Consider the following 26,687-nt stretch of genomic DNA (forward strand, 5'->3'; position numbering starts at 1 on the left):
TTTCTTGCAGTCTTGTGCAGAACAGGAGAGATACCAAGCTGTGATACAACCAGAAAGAATGCTTTCTAAGGTGTATCTGTAAAAGTTGGTGAGAATCATAGGTGGCATGCCAAATTTTCTGAGAAGTGGAAGCATTGTTGGGCTTTCTTAACTACAGTGTCGACATGGGGGCACCAGGACGTATTGTTGGTGATTGGGACAGCTAAAAACCTGAAGCTCTCGACCATTTCTACTTCAAACCCATTGATGTAGACGGCGGCATGTTCTCCACTATGCTTCCTGAAGTCAATGATAATTTCCTTCATTTTGTTGACATTGAGGGAAAGATTATTGTCATCGCACCAGTTCACCAAATTCTCTATCTCATTCCTATACTTTGTCTCATCATTGTTTGAGATCCGACCCACTATGGTCATCTCATCAAACTTGAAATTTGAGTAGGTCGGTCACTTGAATCAGAAAATTTCATTTCAGCTGATCCACCTCCACTCAAAAGGCACTTATAGGTCCAATTTTCACTCTGGGAAGATGAGGCCCAGACCAAGTTAGGCCCACAGACCCCAGAAGTAAATCCTAGACAGCCATGGGTGAGTGCCAAGATGGGCAGGTTAGAAGACCCACCTCGGTTCTCTGGAATTTTGTCCCATTTTTTAGATATTGCCTTTACTCCTGCCATATATTTTGAATGAGAGTCTCTGGAATATGTTGAGCACATCCCATATCCTTACAGCCTCCTCTCTCAAAACGCTACCATTGACAAAGAGATCCAACACCGAATCAGCCAAGCCAGGTCAGCCTTCTGCAAAGTCTGGCAGTGAGTGTTTGACAACAAAAACCCTCACAAATTGCCAAAGGTCCTGGTATACAGAGCATTTGTTGTCACCATATCAACAATGCCCCCTTCTTATCTAGATTCAGTGGGAGGACTGTCAAACAAATACCCACAACCTTCTTAGGGCAAGTTCCATTGATAAAACTTCCTTAATTCTCAAATGGTCAATGTGCTAGGGAGCACAAGGAAAATGTTTCATAGATACCCTGAAGCTCTCCTTGAAACACAGCAGCCCTGACAATAATAACTGGGAGGAGCTTGCTCCCGCTGGTTTAAAATAGCAACAACTTGTCCATCAAGCTGCATCACACTTTGATTTACAACATCTTGGGGGCAGAACTGCAACAAAAACAAAAAGAAAGGAAATCTGTACTCCAATCCCATTACCTGATGGGATGCTCTTCCCCACCGTGCCTAAAGATTTGAAGATTCATAATTTGCCTCACATGCAGAGCTGTGGCAGAAACCTGCAATCGAATAGATGTCATCCTTAAATCAAGGAACAGTCAATGAAAGCCAACACAGAAAATCCCAGTCAGAATTTTTCTCCCTTATTCAATCACTCAAAAAGCACAGCCTGAAATGTTGAGCAATAATATGATGGCGAGTTTAAAGCAAATAAGCATCTGGTCTCCAGAACATTGAGTGCAGAATCCTATGGCTTACGACACTGCAGAGTAATGAAAATGATAGATGCAAAGAGGACAGCGAAGTAGTGCATGTTCAGCAGCTGGTTGATTGGGCTCTTGATTAGTATATGATTGATTCACAGCCTAATAATTTATCTGGAACAATGAGTTCCATAAAAATATATTCAAAAATTGGGTACTTTCTCCCCTCCTGGCAACCTCTTGCAACAATACTTGTACTTTTGCTCAATCTCTGTCTTCTTCCCCGATACTTATTCACAAGGGGCAGTTAGCAGCTGTTCATTCATTTACAGTTCTGAAAAATGTGGTAAATTGTGTGAATAAGTTGGCCTCACTTCATCGAGCAAGTTAGCCTATTTATGTGCTGCCACAGCACTTGCATTAACAGTCCTACATTATACTGCCAGTTAAAATTTTGATTGTATTCTAACAAAACATATGAATCAGGAGGAGGCCTTTCACACCCACAAGCCTTTTCCGCCTGTCCCCATAATCCTTGGCTTCCTTCAGTTCAAATATCTGTCCAACTCAGCCTTGAATATATTCAATGATTCAGCTTCCATTGGAAATCTCTTCCACACAGAGCAGAGTCAAAAGTAAAATGAAAATCTTCCTAATTTTCATTTTAAATTGGTGATCCTCTATCTGTAGTTATGCACTCTAGTTTTAGATTCCCCCATGATTGAAAATATTCTCTCAGCATCTCAAGACCCCCGAGAAAAGATTTTGGACACGATTTTACCGACTGTTCACACCACACTCCCCCTGCACAAGGTTGGAGAATTTGGCACCCAACCAAAACCCTGTTCACTGCAGGATAGAAAAATCCCACCGATGTGAATGGTAGTAACATTTCAGCCGACCTCACATTCTTCTAAACTCCAATGAACATAGGCTTAACCTGCTTTCCTTATTAGATAACTCCTCATAGAACTCAAATAAATTTGTCAAACATGTTCTTCCTTTCAGAAAACATTCCACTTTTACTGCCAATCCGCAAAATCCAGTCACATCTTCCAATACCTTAGATGAAGCCACCATTTTGCCACACGCTATGTAATTCACTTCAACTGTTGCGATCTGTTGCAAGCAGAAACCTATCATGTCATTGTTTGTAATGCCACCATCGATAAAAATAATGCAAGAATTTAAGAGTTGTAAATAAAAAAGGATTTACCACTATATTAAGGCCAATTTTCCTCTTCAGCCACAATGGTGGTGTGTCTTCCTTGGGGTACCAGATTTTAGCTTGGTTCTAGCCTACATTTCTAACTCCAACCCAGAAATGGCACTGGGTCATTTACAGCTGTGCTCAAATGCTATTTCAATTGAAGAGGACAGACATTAATTACCTGTTCTGCAAAAATGTAAGATGGCTGGTGCTGTTGGCTAAAAGTCAAAACTCTTTTTTCAAAGATAAAACTTTTCATTTGTTTTGCTTTGACTAAAGAAACCAATCTGCCTTAGTCAATGTGTCCTTTTAAAATTTGACACTACTCTTCCAAACCAGTGGCTAGCAAGCATGTTGGAAATTAGGAATGCACCAGCATTATGAAGAATCAAGTGATAGGAAATATACTGTAAGATATCATTCAACAATTTAGATCCTATTATAATGTGCTCATGGGATGTCTTGTTAGGACAATGGGTAGTTTTCCTGTGCTTTTGCCAAAAGTCTCAGGTTCGATTCTCACTAGAGGACAAAATAGCCAAACACAATCAAACAGATTGATTGTCAGCCTGCAACTCCTTCCAACACTCACACAATGGCAGGTGGGAGGAGTGGGAGAGATTCTTGGTCAGCCTTGTGATGGAAAGAAATTTGGAAGCTCTACCATCATTACCTATAGCTCCAGACTACAGTCTGCATGTAAATGTGCATGTTGCCAGTGCAACTTAGATTCCTTGAATAATATGTAACACACCACCACTATTACTATTGTGATAAGCCCAGTCACTTGTTGGACATATATTAGATTGCCACCTCTTCTAGCAGAAAATCATTGACATGGTTTCAGGCAGCAAAGGAAAGCCAGTGGGATAGCTTTCTTCCCCAATCCAACAAGGTTTCAAAATTCTACAATCACCATTTGAAATGACTGATGACCCATGATGTGCCACACTTACACTGGCAAGCTTCCAGTGCTGGTCTACAATACTGGTATGACAAATAAAAAAAAGTTTAATTTATTTTTGGAATGTCCATTTAATCTCATAGACAGAAAAAAATGATTTTTTTATAATATGGAAGTAAAATAGGCTTTCATACCGGTGAACTCCACTATTGCACATCATAATATGGCAGGCTCCCAAACGATTGCAGAGTTCAGAAGACACTGAAAGCAAGCCAACTCCTGAGGCACTACAGGCTGTATAAGCACAGGATGCCGTACGTTTTGACCTGATAAAGGATTCCATCAATCGGTAAAGTTCATCCAATGCATTGAGGGGCCTCATGAACTGCAGGCAGAAGAAGAAATGTTAAAGTCAACATTTTTTCTTCAGGTAGGTAAGGTAACTTGAGATAGGAAGTCTGACAGAGTACAAAAATTGTACAGTGCCATAAGTGTATACAATTTTCTGGACTGTACAAGGAAATTAAAGACATTATTTCCTAATAAAATTTTGGTTTAATTTACACTTTAAAAAACTTTTCTCTTATGAATTAAAACAATTTTAAAGTTTGAATCCATTAGATGAATGAATGAAATTCATATGAACTTGAATATAAAGATTCAATGTTTGTCTTAATTACCTTATCTATTGCAGCAGCTTTAGATGAATTCAGAGGCAAATTTGACTTGGCCAGATAGAAAGACCTGTTTAAAGAATATAGCCATTAGACAGAATCCCCAGAACCAGCTGAACAAAATATTCAGATAAGATAGCTCGAGAAGTCCTGCTTTTCTGGTAGAAGTGCAGTTAAGTTTGCTCAGAGTGCAGGCACATATTCTGCCCCAACATGCAGGAATGACGTATTTAACATCTGCTAGAAAGGCCAGTCCACACTTGCAACGATGGAGCAGTGGTATCCACCCCAATGATTGATTAGCAGAACCCCAGATTCAATTAAGTTATTCCGGACAAGCTCCAGAGTCTTCTCAAGGCTCCCAATCAAACCCATTTCAGCTCCAGAATTTAGGTCAGAAGTTTATTTTTACCTAACAAAGTTTAACTTTGTCCATTGTCCTTAGGGATCAGCAATAAAATGCTGGCCTTGCTAGTGTTGCCTATATCCCGAAAATGAATTAATAAAAAATAAACCTATTTCCCCCTCAAATTGTGTATGATCAGCCTGTTTGCCATCTTCTTCAGCTCCAGTCATTTCCTTGAGTATTTAGTACACCCAGCAAATGTTGGTAATCTGTAAGTCAACAGTTTATGAAATTCCTCTATGGTTAATAAGGCACCTTCTTCAGGTGATTCTGCAGTCTAACATTCCCAGTGTGAAAGAGCAATTGCAGGGTGGGTGCATTCCAGGAAATTTCCTGCATAATTTTGAGATGAAGGATGTCACCACCAATTTCCATTGGGAGCACTGGAACATAAATGACCTTATGAATGTAATGTAACGCAGAATGGGACATGAGAAAGCACTGGCTCATAAAAGTAAGGAAATCCCAAGATATTCTACAAGTATATCAATGGAAAGAGGATAACCGGGGAAAAAATAGGACCCATTAGGGACCAAGGGGGAAACCTATAGGTGGACTGTTGAACAAATACTTCACATCCATCTTCATAGAAGAGAATGAAGATGCAGTTATGGAACTCAGGGATAGAGAATGTTCAGTTCTTGAGCAAGTTGACATTGGGAAGAACAAGGTATTGGTGGCTTAAAAGTTGACAAATCTTCAGGTCCAGATGAATTGTGTCCAAGGCTGCTGTGGGAGGCAAGGGGATAGATTGAAGGGCCTTGACCTAAATTTTTAATTCCTCTCTGGTCACGGGGGAGGTGACAAAGGACTGAAGAACACTTAACGTGGTTCCGCAATTTAAGAGGAGGTGCAACACATCATGAGCTGGTAAAATCCAGCCATTTGTCTCAACATTTAGAATTTAACTTAGATATTTTAAAAAATGCAGGTAATAAATTAACAGTGTCAGTTAGTTGGCAGTTAACCAGCTGTAAATGATTCTTGAATAGGGAGACATTAATGTGAGCTGGAAGCTGACTGCGTAATTGTAACTTGAGAATTTAATTAGAGTAAAGCTGTCTGGGGAAGTAACAAGCAACAAAAAAAGTTTGGAGTATGAGGTAATTACCTCAAATAAATACAGACTTTGACAAAGTAAGGACCAAAGATAAAGAATTATGATAACTGGGTTTCAAAATCCTGAGATTTTCAGTAACATCCAGTTCTGATGAAAGGTCATCAACCTCAAGTGCTAACTCTGTTTCTCTCCACAGAGCTGCCTGGCCTACTGAGTCCTTGCAGCATTTTTGTTTTTATCTATAATTCCTGGATCTGATGATGTCACAGGACAGCAAGTTGGTGAATAGTATATTTTATTTGCCCTCTTCTTTAGGAAATGATGTAAGCTAGGAACCTGTAAGAAATACTAAACTAAATTAATAACAAACTAGTTACAATAACTGATTTTTTAAAAACTATAACAATAAACCACCTCAATTCATTACATAAAACTTTAATTAGTTATATAAAACAAGATAAGATAGAGATGACAGTGTAGGAGGTATACCACATCAGCAGCATGTTGGGTTTGTGGAGAACAGTGTGATCTCAATCACCTACTTTTGCAGTAAGTATCTGTAACTTAAGGAATTTTGTTTGAGTTATTAAACTTGGGTGCAAGATTAAGGGGTGGAATTCTCCCCCAAAAATTCTAAGTGCTGAATTTGCATAAAAACTAGTGCAAGTCCTGCTGATTTTTCAGCTGGATTTTCAAAATGAATCTCCACACACTGCACCGCAGAGTGCAACAGTGTGAATCTCATTAAAAAGCTGTGAACAGGGCCTATTTCAGCTGGAGAGATCGGAATACTGCTGAGTGGGATATTGTGCATGCGCCATCATAGAGGAGTTTGTACTGCTGGCCTCCTGATTGCTGGTCAGCTGTGCGACCCCACATCACTGGCCATGCAACCCCCTCCCCACCCACCATCCGATTGCTGGCCTCCCGGATGTGTCTGGGCGAGTCTTGACCATCCCCACCCACCACTCCCCACCCCTCCTCAACTGGCAGCTCCACCCACAGCCCCAATGCCCTCCAATCGCTGGTCTCCCTCCCTCCATCACCAAACCTGAATGGAGAGTGGCAGCAGGACCCCAAAATCCCTCCGATCTCCCCTTCTCCATTAGGCCCCACCTCTCATGGACCTGTCCAATGCCTGGTGGGCAGGGCCAAGGTGTCCCCTAGACATTGCCGCTTTGCCCCTTGTGCAGTGCCAAGGGACCAGGCTGGTTTTGCCATGCTCGCAATACCCAGAGGGCCCCCTCCCCCCCTTACCCCTGACATCCTGGGGGCCTCCAGGCCCCCCTTTATCCAGCGGTGTAGGACCACCAGCTGCCCATTAGTGGGGAGCTGTTGTAAACTCTCTGGAGTAAAGCACCCCTGGCAGGAAGAGAGAGGCTTGTGGGCCCAGAGACTTCAGACACTGGTCTGCTAATAAAATGTAAATTAATATTAACGTAATTTATTTAGCTCTGTGCCAATTTCTGGCGCAGAGCTGATGATGTCAGAAATCTGGCAGCTGGAGGCTGTGGTGCCCAGCGGGAAGCCCGCTGCATGGCCTCCGCTCTAGTCTCCTGGCCCGCTGCGCTGCTCTCACCCTCAAGATATTGAAACATTGCGATTCTTCAGAGGCAAAAGTTACCTGGACATTTTAACAGGAAGTAGTCACACCCATTAAGCTAGGCAACAGCTTAGACTTAGTCAAGGAAAGAAAGATGTGACTGTGGCAGGCAAGCGAGGGAACTGCAGTGCAGTGGTGGAAAGGCCTTAGTGTTCGCCACTGTCCAACAGGTATGAGGTAATTGCTGCTGGATGAGAACAAAGCCTGCAGGAAGATTGGGAAATGTAACAACTGCACTGATGCAGGAGATAATTCAATTGGAAGGAGTGAGAAGTAATGGTTGGAGGGGATCAAGGTTATGGACAATGTTCTTTGCAGCTGTAACTGGTGTACTCCTGCTTCTAGTTTCTGTGTAAAAGAGAAGGGGTCAATCATTCAGGACCGAGAAAATGACGAATTACTTCACTTGAAGGACCAAGCGTCTTTGGGAATCTCTCTGCACAGAATGGATACTTCATATATAGACAGATTTCTGGTCTTTCAGGAAATCAAGTAATATGTGGACTGGGCAGGAAAGTGGAGTTGAGGCAGAGCAGACATAATTGCATTTAGTAGTAAAGTAGGTTTGAGGGGCCTGATGGTATTCTGCAGTTCCAATTCTTATTGTCACGTTCCACTGAATAATAGAGGCAGCAGGTATCAAAAAGTCCACGGCTGGAATTCTCCTATGTCAGATGCCCACCAGTGCTGCCAATGAGAATGGAGAATCTGACACTCAGTGAAATCTCGATTCACTGCAGCAGTTCTGCATAATCCTAGCCACAGGCGAGGTGGAAGAATTCCAATCTAGGTTTAGAGTTTGATTGGCTAATTGCCTGACTATAATGGCAGATTCCTGGAAAAGTAAATTAGGAACTGTATTATTATCGTCTAACATTCTGTTGTGTGAACTGATTTGTTTTTCAGTAACCCAATCACTCGGTATTATCATGATATAAACTTGTAACTAATTGGAGTTAAAGTGCTTTTTAAATATTTACTAACTGCTGAATGACACCACAAGATTATTTCTAAAAAAGAGCACCCCTTTTGACTCAACTAAAACTAAAAACATTCATCATAAAATGTAGGACAATTTTTTCTTACCTGAGCTTTTGACAATATTGTTTTATATTCTCCAGAGAAGCTGCATTGATCTGTGCTTGGAATTTTTCCACTGACACATTGTCTGTGTAGTAATAGCCCTCCATACTTTCCATTGCTATATGGGAGAGACATTTCAGATTTATGAATTCTAAGCATTAAGAAGGGACAGACAAAATGCAGCAGCTGCAAAGCTATAATACACATAAAGCATCCCTTACCTTGTGTAAAAAGAACAGGGTGAACTTTAAAACCTCCTCCATTCTTTAGCCTCTGAGGAAGTTGCTCAAAGTTGTAGCCATCAAGGTAGAAGAATACTTTTAAGTCTTGTCGATTCCCTTCTACTTTGTGCATGATGGGATTATCTGCAAAAAACAGAGAGAGAAAAAGAATAGTAAATACAAGTCACCATATTCTCCTTACTCTAATGGTGGCCCTAATTTTAACTCAGGACAACAACAGAAAAAGTGGAAAACCTTCCTGAACTCTGTAGTGTGGCTGAAGACTTTGACAGGTAAATCCAACAGACAGTTTTCATTGCTTGACCTCACCATGTTTTGAGACAGGTGGATAGGATTAAAACATGTTTGAACAATGCTAGAAGCTAAGGTTGGGATTCCAATAAACTGTGTTTAGCATTTTTTTTGAAAAGATAATTTCTCCTTGTTAAGATGGTGTTTATCACTTCCCTATTAGGTTGCTCGTACTATACATCAGTCCTAGCTCAGAACAGTAATTAGGCAGCCTACTCCCTGAAAGACAGCAATATTTGTTTTAACAACATTTTGTTTTAATGGTACCTAAGTAGAATACCTTCATATTTCTTTATTTTAGAAGTACTGTATAAATGAAAGGTTGTTGTGGTAGTGTTGATAGTGTATCCCAATATGGGGTTAGGGCAGTATATGTCCAAGTCAGGTTTATAAGACGCCTTGTAGATAATTATGTTCCCTAAGGCGCTCTTGCTCTTTTCCACGTGAAAAGATAGAATTAATTGGTCAACTATGACCAAAGGCTATAGAAATCATAGGAAGATCATTTAATTTAGGGGAGATGGTAGCATAGTGGTAATTTCATAGGCCCATGCTCTGAGAACATGAGCTCAAATCCCGCCATGGGAAGGCCTAAAATTCTACTGAAATAATAAATCTGGAATATGAAGCTAGTCTCAGTAATGGTGACTATGACAACTATCATTGATTGTTGTAAAAAACCCACTTGGTTCACTAATGTCCATTAGGGCATGAAATCTGCCATTCTTAGCTGATCTGGCCTGCATGTGATTCTAAACCCATACATTGGTGTGGAAATGGCCTGACAAACTCAGTACAAGGGCAATTTGGGATAGGCAACAAATGCAGGCCTTGCCACCAACTTCCACATCCCATGAAAGAATTTTTAAAAATTTAATTCAAGCATTTGTGTCCCAGTATCAAGCGTAATGGAAATGCCTGCAAATTCCAGTTGTGCAGAATTGTTGGGATGATACTGCAAACATTTAGATGTTAGTGGGCCACAGGAAGATGAATTGTCACGGTCAAGGATTTTTTAAAACCAGATCCAGAGGTCACTGGAGAATCTATATCACGTGCAGCAGGCTACTGAAGGCTACAGGAATCTTCCAACATCTTAACCTGACAGGAACAAGAAGCATGACCAAATTATTTTAAAACCTGACCCTGAAAAAAAATGGTTGCAGAGACATTGGCATTGTCAAAGTTTGTTGAACTTGAATTGTTCCCTGGAGCAGAATTATGAAATAACTGTAATGATTTTTCTTTGCGATAACCTAATTGGTTGTCCATCCAATGACATGTTGAGAATCTATCTTCCGCACTACTTTCTGCCTGAGCGCAAGTTGATATGTCCTCAACCCACTTATATTAGCTGCTTCAGCACACCATCAAGATCTCACGTTCTGCTGACACAGGAGCATCCACTGAAATAGGAACGAAGTCAACAGTTATGTGGTCTTCTGGCTGCTATCCAAAATCAGCAGCAGATGGTTGCAGAGCACAAAGATCCTCATTGCTGTACATGGAAGAGAAATATGCCCTTCATAAAATACGAGAAGGTGCCAGCCCTCTCTGTGATCCTTCAGTCTTAAAGGGTTTGAGAATAACTTGTAAGCTCCAGTTATGGTTGTTGTTATATTTGACACACCAATGGATAAAGATCTTGGAAAATAAGATGGGAGCCATATGCTGTTTGTCATTCTAATTCAATCACTTACAGGTTTGTCCAGATAGAAGTTCTCTGGCCCTCCTAAAGGGAATCCTCAGAAATGCACACTGATCTAAAAGATAGTACAGCAGGTGGTCAGGAAGGCTAATGGGATGCTGGCCTTCATAGCCAGGGGAATTGAATATAAAAGTAGGGAGGTCTTGCTGCGGCTGTATAGGGCATTGGTGAGGCCGCAGCTGGAGTACTGTGTGCACTTTTGGGCGCTGTACTTACGCAAGGATATTTTGGCCTTGGAGGGAGTGCAGAGGAGGTTTACTAGGCTGATACCGGAGTTGAGGGGGTTGAACTATGAGAGGCTGAATAAACTAGGCTTGTACTCGTTAGAGTTTAGAAGAATGAGGGGAGATCTCATTGAGACGTATAAGATGATGAATGGGATGGATAGGACAGAGGTGGAGAGGCTCTTCCCGCTCAGAAAGGACAGTAGGACTAGGGGGCACAGCCTCAAGATAAAGGGGGGGCGGTTTAGAACGGAGTTGAGGAGGAACTTCTTCACTCAAAGGGTGGTGAATCTCTGGAATTCTCTGCCCGTTGAGGTGGTGGAGGCTGCCTCGCTAAATATTTTTAAGACGTGGGTTGATGGGTTTTTGATAAGCGAGGGGATTAAGGGTTATGGGGAGAAGGCGGGAATGTGGAACTGAGACACGACAGATCAGCCATGATCTTATTGAATGGCGGGGCAGGCTCGAAGGGCTGAATGGCCTACTCCTGCTCCTATTTCTTATGTTCTTATAGTGGGAACTAGAGTTGTTTCCCCAATCACTTTTCTTTTCATTTTGCACCCAAGGTAGTCTCAGGTGCAGAGCAGTTCCGATGTTATTACTACACATCTGCCACAGACCTATCTATATGTATAAATAAGTATACACAGAATCATAAAATGTAGTAGCAGGGCCAGGACACTGGCACCAAAGCTTTTTTTTGGCAGATGCCAAATGGATCTAATACCTTTTTTTCAAACAACTATCTAATTCACTTTATAAAACTATTTGTGGAACTTGCAGAAGAAAATTCCAAATCATAAAGAAAGTATAAAGACTGATACTGTAACCTTACCTTAAGTTTCTGCCTACTTATGTAACTGATAAATGGAAAAATGCACAATCTTCCCTAACCTTGAAGATTATTATCCTTTTACCTTCTTAGTGCAGTGCGGAGACGCCATCAACATTCAAGAAGCTTGACACCATCCAGGACAAAGTAGCTCACTTCATTGGCACGCCATCTACTATCTTAAACACTACTTCATTCCCTCCACCACAAACCTTCTACAAGATACACTGCAGCAACTCACCAAAGCTCCTTCAACAGCAACTTCCAAACCTTTGATGTCTACCACCTTGAAGGACAAGGCAGCATACACATAGGAACTCCACAAGTTCCCCTCCAAGTTACACACCATCCTGACTTGGAAATATAATCACTATTCCTTCACTTTCGCTAAGGAAAAGTCCTGGAACTTCCTCCCTAATAGCACTATAAGAATATCTACACAACACTAACTACAGAGGTTCAAGAAAGTGGCTCACCATCACCTTTTCTAGGGCAATTAGGGTTGGGCAATAAATGCTGGCCTGAGGAGCTCCTGCATTGATGTCCTGGAACTGAGATGATTGACTTCCAACCACCACAACCGTCTTAACCTGACAGGTTTGACTCCACCTAGCAGAATTTTCTCCCCAATTCCCATTGACTCCAGTTTTGTTAGGACTCCTTAATGCTACGCTCAATCAAATGTTGCCTTGATGTCATAGACAATCACTCTCACCTCACCCCATTCAGCGTTTTTGTCCATGTTTGAACCAAGGCTGTAATAAAGTCAGGAGCTGAGTGACCCTGGCAAAACCCAAATTGAGTGTCCGTGAGCAGGTTATTGCTAAGTAAGTGCCACATGATAGCACTGTTGATAGCCCCTACATTGCTGATGATTGAGAGTAGACTGATGGAGCGGTAATTGGCTGGGTTAAATTTGTCCTGTTTCATATGTACTGAACACACCAAGGCAATTTTCCAGATTGCCACAGTTTCCATACTTTTACATACTTCAATAACTGTGGATGGTTCTGCCAATGTTGTACTAATAGATACTATGAAAATGTTAGAGTACATAAAACCACTTCTAATTTCAGCACAGCTATTTTAGATACCCAGATCAATACCCATATGGTACTCTTCCACACTCCCAACTTCATGCTCATTCTCCCCTCAGTACCAAGCACTCTTCATCCCCCTCCAAGGTATTCATAATCCAACCCAGCTAGAATGCCCTCCCAAGTCCGATTCCCCGATCCAATCTGATTCCCCACTACCAGACCTGACCCTGCCTGACGGGAACCAGCCTGACCCAATCCCCTGACCAATGACCAACACCCTTGATCTATTATGTCTCCATAATGTCCAAACCCCTCGATGTTCGACCCCTCCCACGGTGTCTGAAACCATCACAAATACCTTGCATTTACTTTCTCCCTGGTCTGTTATTTTCAATGGCTCTTTTAAACTCACCAGCTTCATGAGAGCTCGTGCCATAAAAAGCAGGCATATTCTCCATAACTCTGCTTCTTTCAGATTCCAACACTGAACCAGGGGACCCGCTATGCTGGATATTGTCCAGGTCAGGTGAGACAGTCATTGAAAAAATTTAGTGCAGGTAAGGGGGTGTGCACTGGTAATGTGATGTGAAATGTCATCTGAGGAAGTTAAGGCCCAATATTTATCATATTATTTATTGAATAGGACTTCACATTTCCACAGTTGCAGTGTTTTCACCCAGTCACAGTGACATGCCAATCTCTCCTTTGGCAACAACCTACACTGATGGCACTCCAGAATTCCAGGCATCCTCCCCCACTTGTGTCAAGAATTATATGCTCGTTGCAATCAGAAAATTCAGAGAATGAAGATAGTTGAATTCAGTATCTTCTTAAAACATAGGCATGACATTTGAGAAGGCTCACTGTAAGATGCGGAGAATTAGGTCAGCAAATTGAGGAACAGTATCACTGCTGTCTAGTGAGATGTAGAGTTAATGTGAAGCTTAGGCCAACATTCCCATGTGTAGTTGCAAATGGAGTGCATCAAAGGGTATGTGTGCTGGAAAAGGCTATGCAAGTGAGAGAGTGATAGCTGCCAACTGACAATTGTGTTGCTCTCATCTTGCCAGACCGCAGGTTATTAAAGCATTGCCTGAACTGGATCCCCATTCCATATAGTGCTGTCTGGCTGCTCAGCTCCTCTGCCACCATCAGCCATTCCTGTTTGCTGAGGGTGGCTGGCCTCTTTCTGCCATCCTCTGGAAAAAGCCACTGTGCCCTCACAGCTTTTTTTAAATTCAATTGTGGGACATGGGCATCACTGGCTGGCCAGCATTTATTGCCCATTCCTAGTTGTTCTTAAAAAGGTAGTGGTGAGCTGCCTTCTTGAACTGTTGCAGTCCATGTTCTCTGGGTTGACCCACAATGACGTTAGGGAGGGAATTCCAGGATTTTGACCCAGAGACTGTAAAGGAACTACAATATATTTCCAAGTCAGTGAGCGATGTTCTCATTTATCTGCTGCCCTTGTCCTTTTAGATGGAAATGATTGTGGGTTCGGAAGGTGCTAACTAAGGACCTTTGGTGAATTGCTGCAGTGCATCTTGTAGATAGTACATACTGCTGCTACAAAGTGTCAGTGGGGGAGGGATTGAATGTTTGTAAATATGATGCCAATCAAGTGGGCTGTTTTATCCAAGATGATGTCAAGCTTCTTGAGTGTTGCTGGAGCTGCACTTATCTAGGCTAGTGGGGAGTATTCCATCATACTCCTGACTTGTGCCTTGGAGATAGTGGATAGACTTTGGGAGTCAGGAGATGAACTGCCGCAATATTCCTAGCCTCTGACCTGCTCTTGTAGCCACTGTGTTTATGTGGTAAGTCCAGTTGAGGTTCTGGTCAACGGTAACCCCAAGGATGTTGACATTGGAGGATTCAATGATGGCAATACTTCTAGTACGGCCTCAATTGCTGCATGTGTGAATCAAGGGACTGCCCTTCCCCTTCTGGCTCCTTTCCATTTGTTTCTGCAAACTTGCTCTCATGTTGCATAATTCTACTACTTTACATGCTGCCAATGTCCCTTTACATATTCAGCCTTCATTTGAGCTTCTGATTGATTCTCCTGTCAATAGCACTTTGCACCAAGCAGCGCCAACTCTGCCCTTTTAGTCGGCTGACGCTCTCAAAATTTTCCGGGAAGGCACACTACTTGCAGGGTCATTTGCACCAACCCAACATGGGCCCAACACTCAGTCAAAAATCAGGTCCATAAGATTCTACCCACTTTTTTTCCAGTGCTACTACAAGTTCCCCTCAAAATTACTGCTTTACATAACTTCCATCTCTTTGCCAAAAATGCTTTCCGCGCCAAAGCACAAAATAGCTGCTTTATATTGGCAGCAGTTATTTTATCATGCCAGTGACCATTGTTGTATTCTTACCCCGCTAATTATGCTATTTTTAATCCTTTGACTGCTCACGTCAATTTGCACTATATTTTCTGAACAAGGGAATTTTAATTGAAAGGCGATTGCTCTTCAAATACATCAACTAAGAGGTCACTCATAATTTTCTAAATTGTTTACCAAGGTATAAAGATCTGTCTTGCATCTCCACATTGCAAAGGTATTTTATAGAAAGGATTACATCAAGAGTCATGACAAAAGAATAGAAAAATATTAACAGAAATTTTCATAGAAAAATCATGGGAATCATGCGGACAAATTCTCAATACATGTTCCTGGCAGGCAAACTTTCAACTGGGAACATAATTCTGCCTTATTATCCTTAATTATGTGATCCAACAGATTATTAAAAAGTGTTCGTTGCTAAGGATGATCAGTAGTGATTTCTACGAATGTGTATTTCTTTCTATTTGGATTGGAAATTTCAAAATCAGCATTCTTTATAATTCATTGAATAAAATCAATTTCAAAGCATGGATTATCTCCAACATAAAAATCTAATAAATAGAAGGAAGGAGGTTATTTGGTCCCTCAAGTTTATCCTGTCATTCAGTAAGATTATTGTTGATCTGATAGATCAAAAATCTAACTCAACTTTGAATATTTTCAATGATCTAGTCTCCACTGCTCTACTAGGGAAGAGAATGCCAAGCACTAATGATCTTCTGAGAGAAACAAATTCCTCCTTATCTCCATCTTAAATGGGGCATCCTTTATTTTAAAACTGAACCAATCTAGTGAACCTTCTCTGAACTGCTTCCAGCACAAGTATGTTCCTTCTTATGTGAGGTGACCAAAACAGTACACAGAGCCTGGATTTTCAAAAACAGTGGGCAGGAGCGAAATCTGGAAGCTCTGTGTCCATTTCCAACGGATCCTATGTTTCCCATTAGGGGAAAAGGAGTAAGTGTGAATCACATGAGGGAAGCCTGACTACAGGAGGGCCATTTGATCTTGTCTGCCCCATTTTTCTGTTACACAGGCCTCAGCCCGCAATGTGGGAGTTATGAATTTTTAGGTAGACATAAATGCTCTGGAATAGTGCAGAAGTTCTGAAGAACTGTTGAGCTGTAAAGTTATTTAAATCATCAGCCCTTTAAAAATTAAAAAGCAACCTGCCTATGTCAGTATGAAGTATAAAAAAAATTAAGATGCAAAGTTATCTAAAGCCCCAGCCTTTGAAATATAAAAGAAAATAGCCTTCCTGTGTCAGAGAGAGGGAAAATACAATCTAGATTAACAGTTCAATTGTTTCTTGTTGACATTACCCTAAGGGCTAACATTAGGTCATTATTAATGTTTGACTGCTTTTCACAACCCATAATTACGCAACTATAGGAATATCTCCACAGATGCTATCAGACCTGATGAGGGGGGGCAATTTAGAACGGAGTTGAGGAGGAACTTCTTCACTCAAAGGGTGGTGAATCTCTGGAATTCTCTGCCCATTGAAGTGGTGGAGGCTGCCTCGTGCAATATATTTAAGACGCGGGTAGATAGGTTTTTGATAGGCAAGGGGATTAAGGGTTATGGGGAGAAGGCGGGAAAGTGGATCTGAGCCACTTCAGATCAGCCATGATCTTATTGAATGGCAGGGCAGGCTCGAGGGGCTAGATGGCCTACTCCTGCTCCTATTTCTTATGTTCTTATGAGATTTTCCAGCATTTTTTCGTTAGCTGTCTTTTATATGATGGGGTCATGAGTACAGATTTGACTGTTTTTAATAAAGGAGCAAGTGCTTGAGGGGATTTAATGCTTTGAATGAGTTTCCGTGAATGGAATTTTTTAAGTATATAGTGAAAGTTGTAATAGATATTTAGAGTTTTATTCCATTTCACTTCAACGTGGTTCCTGAGGTTTCACCATTCTGCATACTGTGCAAGTTGATATGGAAGATTTAAGGACAAAGGATATTGCTAGGTTAACATAAAGTTGGCTTTGGGGGGACAACTTGGGGGTGGCTGAGGGGCATGAGTTGATATAGATAAGGTTGAAAGTGGGTGGAGTAAAGGTTCGAGGACATAAAATACAAGCAAAAAATTGGGTAAAAGTCTCCTTTTTTAACTAGCTTATTTTGGCACTTGGCAAGCCCTGAAGCTACCTCCAATCTGCATCCAGGGACAGCAGTCCTGGATCCACCTTTACCCACCCCCCTCAGAATGAAAATTCTGCAATTCAAGGGATCTTCTCCCTTGGCAAATGTGGCAAGCTGGGAAATTTCCCAAATCACGCTATCATCCTCGGGTTCACAAATCCAAGTTTCGGTGTGGTCTCATCTTTGCTCTTTACAGTTGTTCCAGGATTTTCCTACTTTTATTCTGTAATTCTCTTATAATAAAGACCAACATTCCATTTGCCTTCCTAATTACTTGCTGTATTTGCATGCTAACTTTTTATGATTCATGTAAGATGACATCCAGATACCTCAGTGCCAAAGCATTCTATAATCATTCCGTTTAAATAATATTCAGCTTTTCCACTCTTCTTTCCAAAGTGGACAGCATTGTGTTTTCCCACATTATCAATCAGCCAATTTTTTGCCCACTCAATTAACCATTCTATATCTCTTTGCAGACTATCTGCATCCTCCGCACAACTTTCTTTCTAACCTATATTCGTAGCACTATCAAATGTTGCCACAATACAATTGGACCTTTCATTCAAGCCAATAATCTAAGTGGTAAACTGTTGAAGCCCCAGCATTTCACCAGTTTGTCATTCTGAAAATGACCCATTTATCCCGACTTTCCAGGCTGAATTCTCCCATCTGGGATGAAGTCTCATGGCAGGGATGTGGAGTGTTTCCCGCTATTGAGGCCAGTGGGAAACCACGCCATATCTTCTGGCCCTCAGCTTATTAATTATGCAACTGGGTGTTTTGTGCCATATCCCGTGGCAGGATAGGCCTATTGGCACGTTCCGTGCTACTGTATCCAGGTGCCATATTGAAAAGATGTCCAACAACACTGACATACACATATTGAAGGAAGAAGATGGACCTCCTGAAAATGTAGATGGATCCCCGGGAGCACTCTGAGACTAGAACATAGACTACCTGAGAAAGAAGATGGATCTCTGGGAACACTATAAGGCTGGAAGATGGACCCCCTCAATGACACTGAATCTGGAAGATCCACCTATAGATGGTCCCCCCACTGACTGCTGTGGTTTTCTGGGATCCAGGATTGCTTGCAGTCTCCATTCCAAACTCTGGTGGCAGATTGTACAGATCAATCCTGATATCTGCATATCATGTTGTTCCTGACATGTTTTGCACCGTTGTGTTTCCCCATGATGTCACAGAATATCGGACATGGACAGAGGATTGCAGTTAGACCTTGAGCTGCGCCCCATCAGTGGGATGCACGTCTGTTCCACACTAGTTTCTTGATTTGTCATGGTGGGCACCAGCAAAGATACGACAAGAAGTTCACACCGGTGTCTAAGCATCCCCAACATTCAACCTGCCCGCAGAGCCACGGGAATCTTCCAAAGATCAACAACAAAGAACATACAGCACAGGAACAGACCCTTTCTGCTTAACAAGTCTGAGTGATACAGACACCTTTCTAATCCAATATTTTGTTGCCTCTACATGTGGTTTATATCATTCTATCCCTTGCCTATTCATGTATCTATTCAGATACTTCTTGAACATTGTTATAGAATTTGCTTCCACCACCTCCTCCGGCAGTACGCTCCAGGCATTCACCACCCTCCATGTGAAAAACCTGCCCCTTATATCTCCTGGTTAGTAAAAAACTAACCAAGAGGTCATGATGGTGGAACTTCACTGTTTATTCCCCAATTTCACCCCCAAAGGACAATGCTCACTTTGGCTGCATTTTTCCTTTTTATGTACTTGTAGAAGCTTCTACTGTATGGTTTTATCTTGCTAGTTTCTCACACATTTCACTTTCTCCCTTTTTTATTATTTTTTAATCATCCTTTGCTGATTCTACTTCTTTCTGAATCTTCTAGCCTCCCGCTTATCTTCACAGCTTTGTAGCCTTTACTTTCAATCTGACGCCACTTTTAACTTCCTTAGTTAGTCAAAAATGGTGCATCCTTCTGTTAGAGTCTTTCTTCCTCAATGGAATTTATCTTTGTTGAGAGTTAAGAAATATTCCCTTAAACAGTCTTTCCCAAAATGCAAAACAGGACACTAGCTACTTGAAGGTGTTTCTATCACTATTCTAATATTCTTGGTATTCAACGAATACAGAATATCTGCAGAGGTCTATAAAACATGATTATTAAATTTAGTCTATTTAGCAATTGCCTCATTGAAATCCTGATGAGAACAGCATCTGCACGTTGTATATAAAATTGTACTAACCCTGCTCATTGCTTACCTTCTCAGCAAGACCCAATGCAGATCAACATCTTGCAAATTTCCTATACTAATTCAGTCATGCTTCTGCTTGATTGGGGCATCTGACTTTCCCAAATCTTTCTAGTAATGGTAGAGATTTTGCAATAACTGTTCTTTCACATACTGTAAACGTTTAATATTCTTGGTAGTGCTTGAATAACACAGAACATATAATGAGTATTCAGAGGTCTATAAAACATGAGCATTATTGGAATGCATCTTACTGCCTTGGCTCCATCTTCCACTGGGCTGAAAGTAGGATCAAATTAAGTGGTATTACCCCGTGGCACAGTGGTTAATACCGTGGCCTCACACAACGTCAGGGTCCCAGGTTCAATTTTGGTCTTGGGGGACTGTGTGAAGTTGGCACATTCTCTCTGTGTCAGCTTGGGTTTCCTCAGAGTGCTCTGTTTTCCTCCTACAGTCCAAAGATTTGCAGGTTAGGTGGACTGGCCATGCTAAATTGCCCATTAGTGTCTGAAAGCGTATAAGTTAGGTGGATTAGCCATTGTAAATGCGGAGGGTTGCAGAGATAGGGTAGTAGGGTGGACCTAGGTAAGTTGCTTTTTAGGAGACTGGGTGCAGACTCAATGGGCCAAATGGCCTGTTCTTCACTATAGGGATTCTACGGTTCTATGATGTACACAGTGTCTGAATAGTTTATTAAACAGTTAGGATTGACCCACTATACTGTAACTACATCAAAGACTCAGATGCGCATCTACTAAATTACCACAAAAATAGGCATGTACCAATAAAGCATTACACTAACTCTGCATCAAACAAGCCCAAGAATTATTGTGCTGTATAGAGGATTCATTCCCTTTGTTCCAAGTGATCTGGCAATATATCTCTGCATTAACTGTGAGGCCATCTTCTATAATTGCGCTTGTGAGAATTTTGGTCTTTAACCTTTGGCTGTCACTTTCAATGGAGTCAGGAAATACAGAGACTTGGCTTCCTATGCAGTTGCAAGACCTCATTCTTCCCATATTTCTTTTATTAAAACTGATTGAATTCATCTCCACAATATTGCCACTTCTGACCTTGTCTCTTCCCCTGTGATGTTGAAACTATATCCATACCTTCATCATTTCAAGTTTTGACATTTCCAATCCCTGTATAGCTGGCTTCTTTGTATCAACCTTCCACGCAAATGTCACAATTCAGCTCCTCATTGCTATTAAATGTAAAACTTCCATCACCAATACTCTCTTTAAATTTTTAGACCAGCCATGCATATGTGAGAACTTAAAGGAGCCAACTTGTATGTGACATGCATTGGAACTTCCAAGTTGCTGTGCATACACACAACTCAGAAGGAACATTGACCATCACCTTGATCATCTTCAAGCTCCCAATGACCCAGAATATGAAAATCAGCCATAATGCTGCCTTGTTTCCCCCTCCCTCCCCACTCTAGTTCTTCCTATTTTATGCCCCTCCACACACTGTCCATTAATTTAATAATGTTTTTTTCCTTATTCCTTTTCCCACTGATTCTCCAGTTTTAGACACTTACTCACGTTTTAAGTTCCTACCCTTATATTTTCTATTTTCTACTAACTTTCTCACCACCTTATTCTCATTTCTGTTGATTTCACTTCAAAATCCCTCTTCTTAATCTATGCCATTGGTTTCCTACCCATCTTCCCTATGCTGAGTACCTCTTTATTACAAAGCACTTTTCCTGTACCCGTGAAATGTTGTTGCAGAAGTAATTTGGTGGTCTTTATAAAATGGGAGCTATGGAGCTAAATTGTTCCTGCTGGAAATAGTTGTCAAACATATTAATCTATTTATCCAATGGTTGAGGTTTATAGATCAGGAAATAATAACTGGAGAGATAAACCCACTTTTTCCATTTATGTGGTGTTACTCAGGTACAAAGCATCACTGATTGCAATCAAGTTGCCATCTGCAAGTAATGCCATGTGCTTATATCAGGATGTATCGTTTGTGTTTGTTCAATATTCAGAAGGTATATGGTCACTGCAAAAAATATTGTGCAAATCAATGCTCCTTCTCCAAAGCACTCATAATGCATAACTCACTGGTATCTCTATACAATCCGGCTTGTATGTTAGGTGTCATTTGTCCACTTCTGGTTATTGGAGACTTTAATACTTTGGAGTATTTCTCCTCTTACTTGCCCAGTAACAGTTACTAGCAAGGAACTTTGACATCCAGGAGGTCAAGTCCTGCCTACAGTAACTGACCTGTGTGCATAGCTCACCATTATCAAAGTATTCCAATGTATTGCCTTGCACATCAAGAGTGGTGTTCACTGCAGATGGGTAGGAAACCAAAAGCATAGATTAAGAAGAAGGATTTTGAAGTGGAATCAACAGAAGTGAGAGTAAGGTGGTAGAAAAGTTGGTAGGTAATAAAAAATATAAGTGTAGAACCATAGAATATGAGTAAGTGGCTTAAACTGGAGAATCATTGGGACAAGGAACAAGGAGTACCTCTCCATCATCAATGGTGCATCCATAGAAGAAGCTGCAAGAATGCCCACCAACTTCAAATCAGAGGCCTCACCACAAGTGTCACTGAGGCTGCATAGTGTTGGATGATTTGTTGCAGAGCAGATAACTCTTGCTCAAAAAGTGATGGAAAACTGCAGCTAGACCAGATGCATTGTTTTATAAATTGATGCAAGTTTATTGCTCATCAATTCATATTTGTGAAATATCTCAAAAATTAATTTATGGCTTCATTAAATTCAAATCATAAAACAAGTTAGAAATCCCTTGTGAATTGCTATGCATAGCAATGTCTAATGGTTATTTTATTAACTACCTTCCTCCCTCTTTCATGATTCAGCCTAACACACTAAAATCTTCAAAAGTGCAAAATATGACTTCATACTAGGTGCATACGACCAAAGAATGCAGAGTAGGAAGATTGTAATATCATTATATGCAGCCTTGATTTAACACAGATAGTTTCAGGTCAACTTCAATGTTTAAGCTAATGCCCTCTCTTAGATATATACAAATGAATGTGTTCAGCAGCAGAAAGAACCCCAAAGAGATCATTAACTACTTTCAGGTTTGTAATAACTTCAAAGACAACTCACTGTGGCTTCAAATTATGAAGAATTTATTAACAACAATATTTATATATGTACAAGTGATGGCCTACTTTGTTCTCCTCCCTAGTTCCAAATGAGGTTTCTCCTGACCCAGTATGCATGGTCTTACACCTGATTGGGCCTTGCACCTGATTGGCTCAGCTTCCTGTCCTGCCTCTCCATAGGAACGGACCTGAGCATGTGGCCTTCAAGAATCACCCCCTTAAAGGGGCCACATGAGAACACTCCTTCCTGTCCAATCCCTGAGATCACTTATGAATGAAACAACGAAACATCATTAAACATAGGCATTCACAATTCTACAAGGCATCAGGGACACTCAGAAAAATTCAACACAGGTTTAGTCTGAACTGTCTCAATTCGGTACTATGATCTTCAGTCAGTAAAGAATCTGAGCTGGCTGTTGCAAAAGGTAAACTCATCAAACCAGGGTCGAGATCTTTTTCAGTGGCTACCGCCCCATCGGTTTCAGAAACTGCTGGATGCCCCAGTTCCACACAAATAACAGGAATCCTTGTATTAGCAACTGCTGAACACAAATTTACTGCAGGGGACGCCTGTTGGTCTCCTGCATCAGGCCCAATTCTCTTTCTCAAATGAGCCATATGTTTTTTAACATGATGACCCTGAACTTCTACAACATAGGAAATCAGTCCTTTCTTTCCATAATTTCACCAGCCAGCCATGTTGGTTCCGCTGCAAAATTCCTGGAAGGACTAGATCATCAACTTGGAAAATTTTATCTTTTTTCCTCATATCATGGTTTTCTTTCTAGAAGGTTTGTTTAGCCTCCACCCTCTCTACCAAATCTGGAAATTCTAAATCCAAATGGGTCCGTAAATGACAAATAGTCCAGTTAGTAATTCAACTGGCATGACCCCCACATGGTGTTATATAAAAGCAAGAAACTTGCTAATTGTAAGAGTAATTTTTTCATCGATAATTTGAATATTTGTACAGCTCGTTCTGCTAACCCATTGGAAGATGGGACGATAAGGTGCTGACCAAACATGGCAAATGCAATTTGACTAAATAAATTTTTAATATTTCTCCACTGTAAATGCTGTGCCACTAACTGACATTAAGGGGGGAAATTTTCCTGTCCCGCCCACCATGGCCAAACCATGAAAAGGTCTGTTGACCTTGGGCAGGATTTTCCAGTTTTGAAGCAAGTGTGGCTGGACAATCACACCCTAAGGCTTCTGGAATATCATGGATGGCAAATATCTGTCTCAACTTGCCAATGGCTGTGACTATTGTAGACTTCATTCATTGGATATCCAAACATTTGGAATGCTCATCAACCAAGATGATAAACACATGCCCCACGAATGGGCCTGAAAAATGTATATGTAGAATTGATCGCGTCCTACCTGGCAACTCCAGTGGATGCATGTTCAGCAGTGGCAGCAATGCCCATTTGGCTTTGCAACTTGGGCACTGGCTGACCATTCTTTTCATTTTTTTATTGATGCCCAGCCACCAAACTTTGGATGAGTGCTTTCATCCTGCTTGGTCAGGGATGTGTTGTGCAGCTCCTGTATAATAAAAGTGGTTGCCCCTGGGGTAGCACTATAACATGAACCCCTCGCAATAAATATCATCCTTACATGTTAGCTCCATCCTACACTGCTGGTACAGTGCAAGTTGCTCTGACTTACTCTATCGTCATCCTTGCATCATCATTCTCTTAACTTTTGATAAAAGTGGGTCTCTTTCAGTTTAAATTTTTATGTGATATGCTGAAACAGGCAAAATCTCTATCAAGTGCCCTCCCGATGATGAAGGTATTGTCTGTGACAAAGGTAAGTGACTCAATACATTTGCATTTGATATTTGCATTCCTGGATGATGCTGGAAGGAGTAGTTTTATGCTGCTCGCATTATAGCCCATCTTTCTACCCTTACATAAGCAATTGGTGGCACCAATTTATTCTCTCTGAATAAAGCCAACAATGGTTTGTGATCTGACACCATAGTGAAATGTCTACCATATATATATGGATGAAACTTCTTCACCGAATTAACTACTGCTAGGCTTTCCCTGCTATCTGAGATGCAGTTTCTTCTGCATCTAATGATGTTCTTGACGCAAATGCAATTGGTCTTTCCAATCTACCTGACATCTTGTGGGACGAAACTGCTCCCACTCTATAAAGTGATACATCACACGTAACTGATGGCTTGTTTGGATCAAATGCATAAGCAGTGCCAATGATTGTAAGACCTTTGGCAAATGCTTCTATTTGTGCTTCCTCCCATTTCCCACGCTGATGTTTCTTCAAAAGCTGGTGTTGGGGCTAAGATTGTAAACATATTTTGCTAGAATCTGCCATAATAATTCACCATTCCGAGGAATGACTTTAACTCTGACACGTGTTTTGGCTGTAGTACTTCCTTTATGGCTTTAATTTTATCCTCAAAAGGATGTAAGTCTTTAGCGTCTACCCTGAAATCCAAATATAATTCATCTACCTGAAAAGTGCATTTCTCTTGTTTTAAATGGATACCTACTTTTTAAAATTATCTCAAAACTTCCTCTAAGTTTGATTTGTGTGCCTCAGGCGAGGCTCCTGTGATTAGGACACCATCTAGATACACCATTGTGTTAGGAATGCCCTTTAATCAGTTTTCCTTCATACGTTGGAATATGGCACAGGCCAATGCGACACCAAAAGGTAAACATGTATGCTGGTGTAGTCCCTTATGGGTGTAGTTGGTTACTACATCAGATACAGTAACCAACATCTGAGAATCCTCATTCAATTCGAGCTACTGGTAGGCATGACTGAGATCTACCTTCGTGTACTTCAGGCCCTCTGATAATTTGGAGCAGAGGTCCTCAGTTCTAGGAATAATGTATCTATCTATCTGAGCTCCTTGATTAACAGTTAGTTTATAATCTGCACATATTCTTACAGTAAAATCTGTTCTGAGGTTAGGAACTAATGGGTGCGGCCCATTCAGAAAACTGCACAGGTTTTATGACACCTAAATTTTCCAATCTCCCAAGCTCTACTTCATGCAAAAGGCATTGGGCAGGCCCAAAAAAATTTGGCATTGCCTCGGGATTTGAATAAATTTTGGCTTTAGCCCCTTTTATTTGTCCCAGTTCATTTTGAAAAAAACTTCAGAGTATTTGCAGAATAATTCTTGAAAAACCTCCATTACGAATATTTCCATCCAATCTAAATTATCTGCTTCAGCCAATCCTCAAAAATTAGGCAAGGTCAGTGACCCTAAATTATTATAGTAGGTAGTTGAGCTGTTTGTCTCTATGCAATCCAGAATGCGCACCCTTGCATCTGATTGGCTCGGCTTCCCATTCTGCCTTTCCATAGGGTTTGCTCCAATCATGTGCCCCTCAGGGATTGCCCCCTTAAAGGGGCTATGCAACCACAAGGTTGATTGATTTCTACTAGCCTTTGCTGAGACTAAGAAGTGCTGAGAGTTTTTTACTTCTATTTAAATTTGGTGAAGTCTGCAGGGAGCTGTGTTGCACATAATGAATGTCTTGGTTGTGATTTTAAGGGTTGTGATTAGACCACTTGCTCTCAATCATGGGTTCAATATTTACAATCCTTTTGGACTGTACCGTTACTTGCTAGGGTAGCAGCTAGCTCCATGGTGCAGGGTTCCATTGACTACACACAACTGGCTTTGTAAACACTGCACCTAAGCAAAGAGATGTACCTCAACTACAAAGTGTTCCACTCTGTGTGCATTTGGTTTCTCAATAAACTCATCACAACATGTCAGAGGTATATTCGGTATCCCAGTAGCAATCATTGTACGAGTCCACTGTAATATTGGTATTTGAGCCATCATGTTGCCCAGTAGCCAGCTTTGGATTGACAAGGGCTAGCTGCTGACCACATAACCCATGACTTTGGTCCACAACCCAAGCACACATATGTAGAATGTTTATATTAAGAGTCATGTTATCACCTGGAAAGTCATCAAACTGCAGTGGTGCTACTGAGCCACCTAGTGTACATGCTGTACCCTTGTCATCCTCAGTGCTTCCTCAAAGTAGTGCTCAACATGGAGGAGTACTGATTCATTAGCTGAATGGAAATGGAACATG

The 26,687-nt window shown here is 41.1% G+C and overlaps 1 protein-coding gene across 1 annotated transcript in view; it reads right to left on the reverse strand.

Moving 5' to 3' along the window:
* prex2 (phosphatidylinositol-3,4,5-trisphosphate-dependent Rac exchange factor 2) overlaps positions 1-26,687 on the reverse strand; it is a 415,983-nt gene that overhangs the window by 56,116 nt on the left and 333,180 nt on the right. Inside the window, exons 34-37 of the mRNA XM_080194118.1 lie at positions 8,605-8,748; positions 8,387-8,501; positions 4,238-4,301; positions 3,752-3,942 (exon numbers count right to left, since the gene is read on the reverse strand). Of these exons, the coding sequence (XP_080050244.1) occupies positions 3,752-3,942; positions 4,238-4,301; positions 8,387-8,501; positions 8,605-8,748 (514 nt within the window). The remainder of the gene's footprint in view (positions 1-3,751; positions 3,943-4,237; positions 4,302-8,386; positions 8,502-8,604; positions 8,749-26,687) is intronic.

Source organism: Carcharhinus amblyrhynchos, chromosome 8, assembly GCF_965287045.1.
Source record: "Carcharhinus amblyrhynchos chromosome 8, sCarAmb.v2.hapA, whole genome shotgun sequence".
NCBI classification, from domain to species: domain Eukaryota; kingdom Metazoa; phylum Chordata; class Chondrichthyes; order Carcharhiniformes; family Carcharhinidae; genus Carcharhinus; species Carcharhinus amblyrhynchos.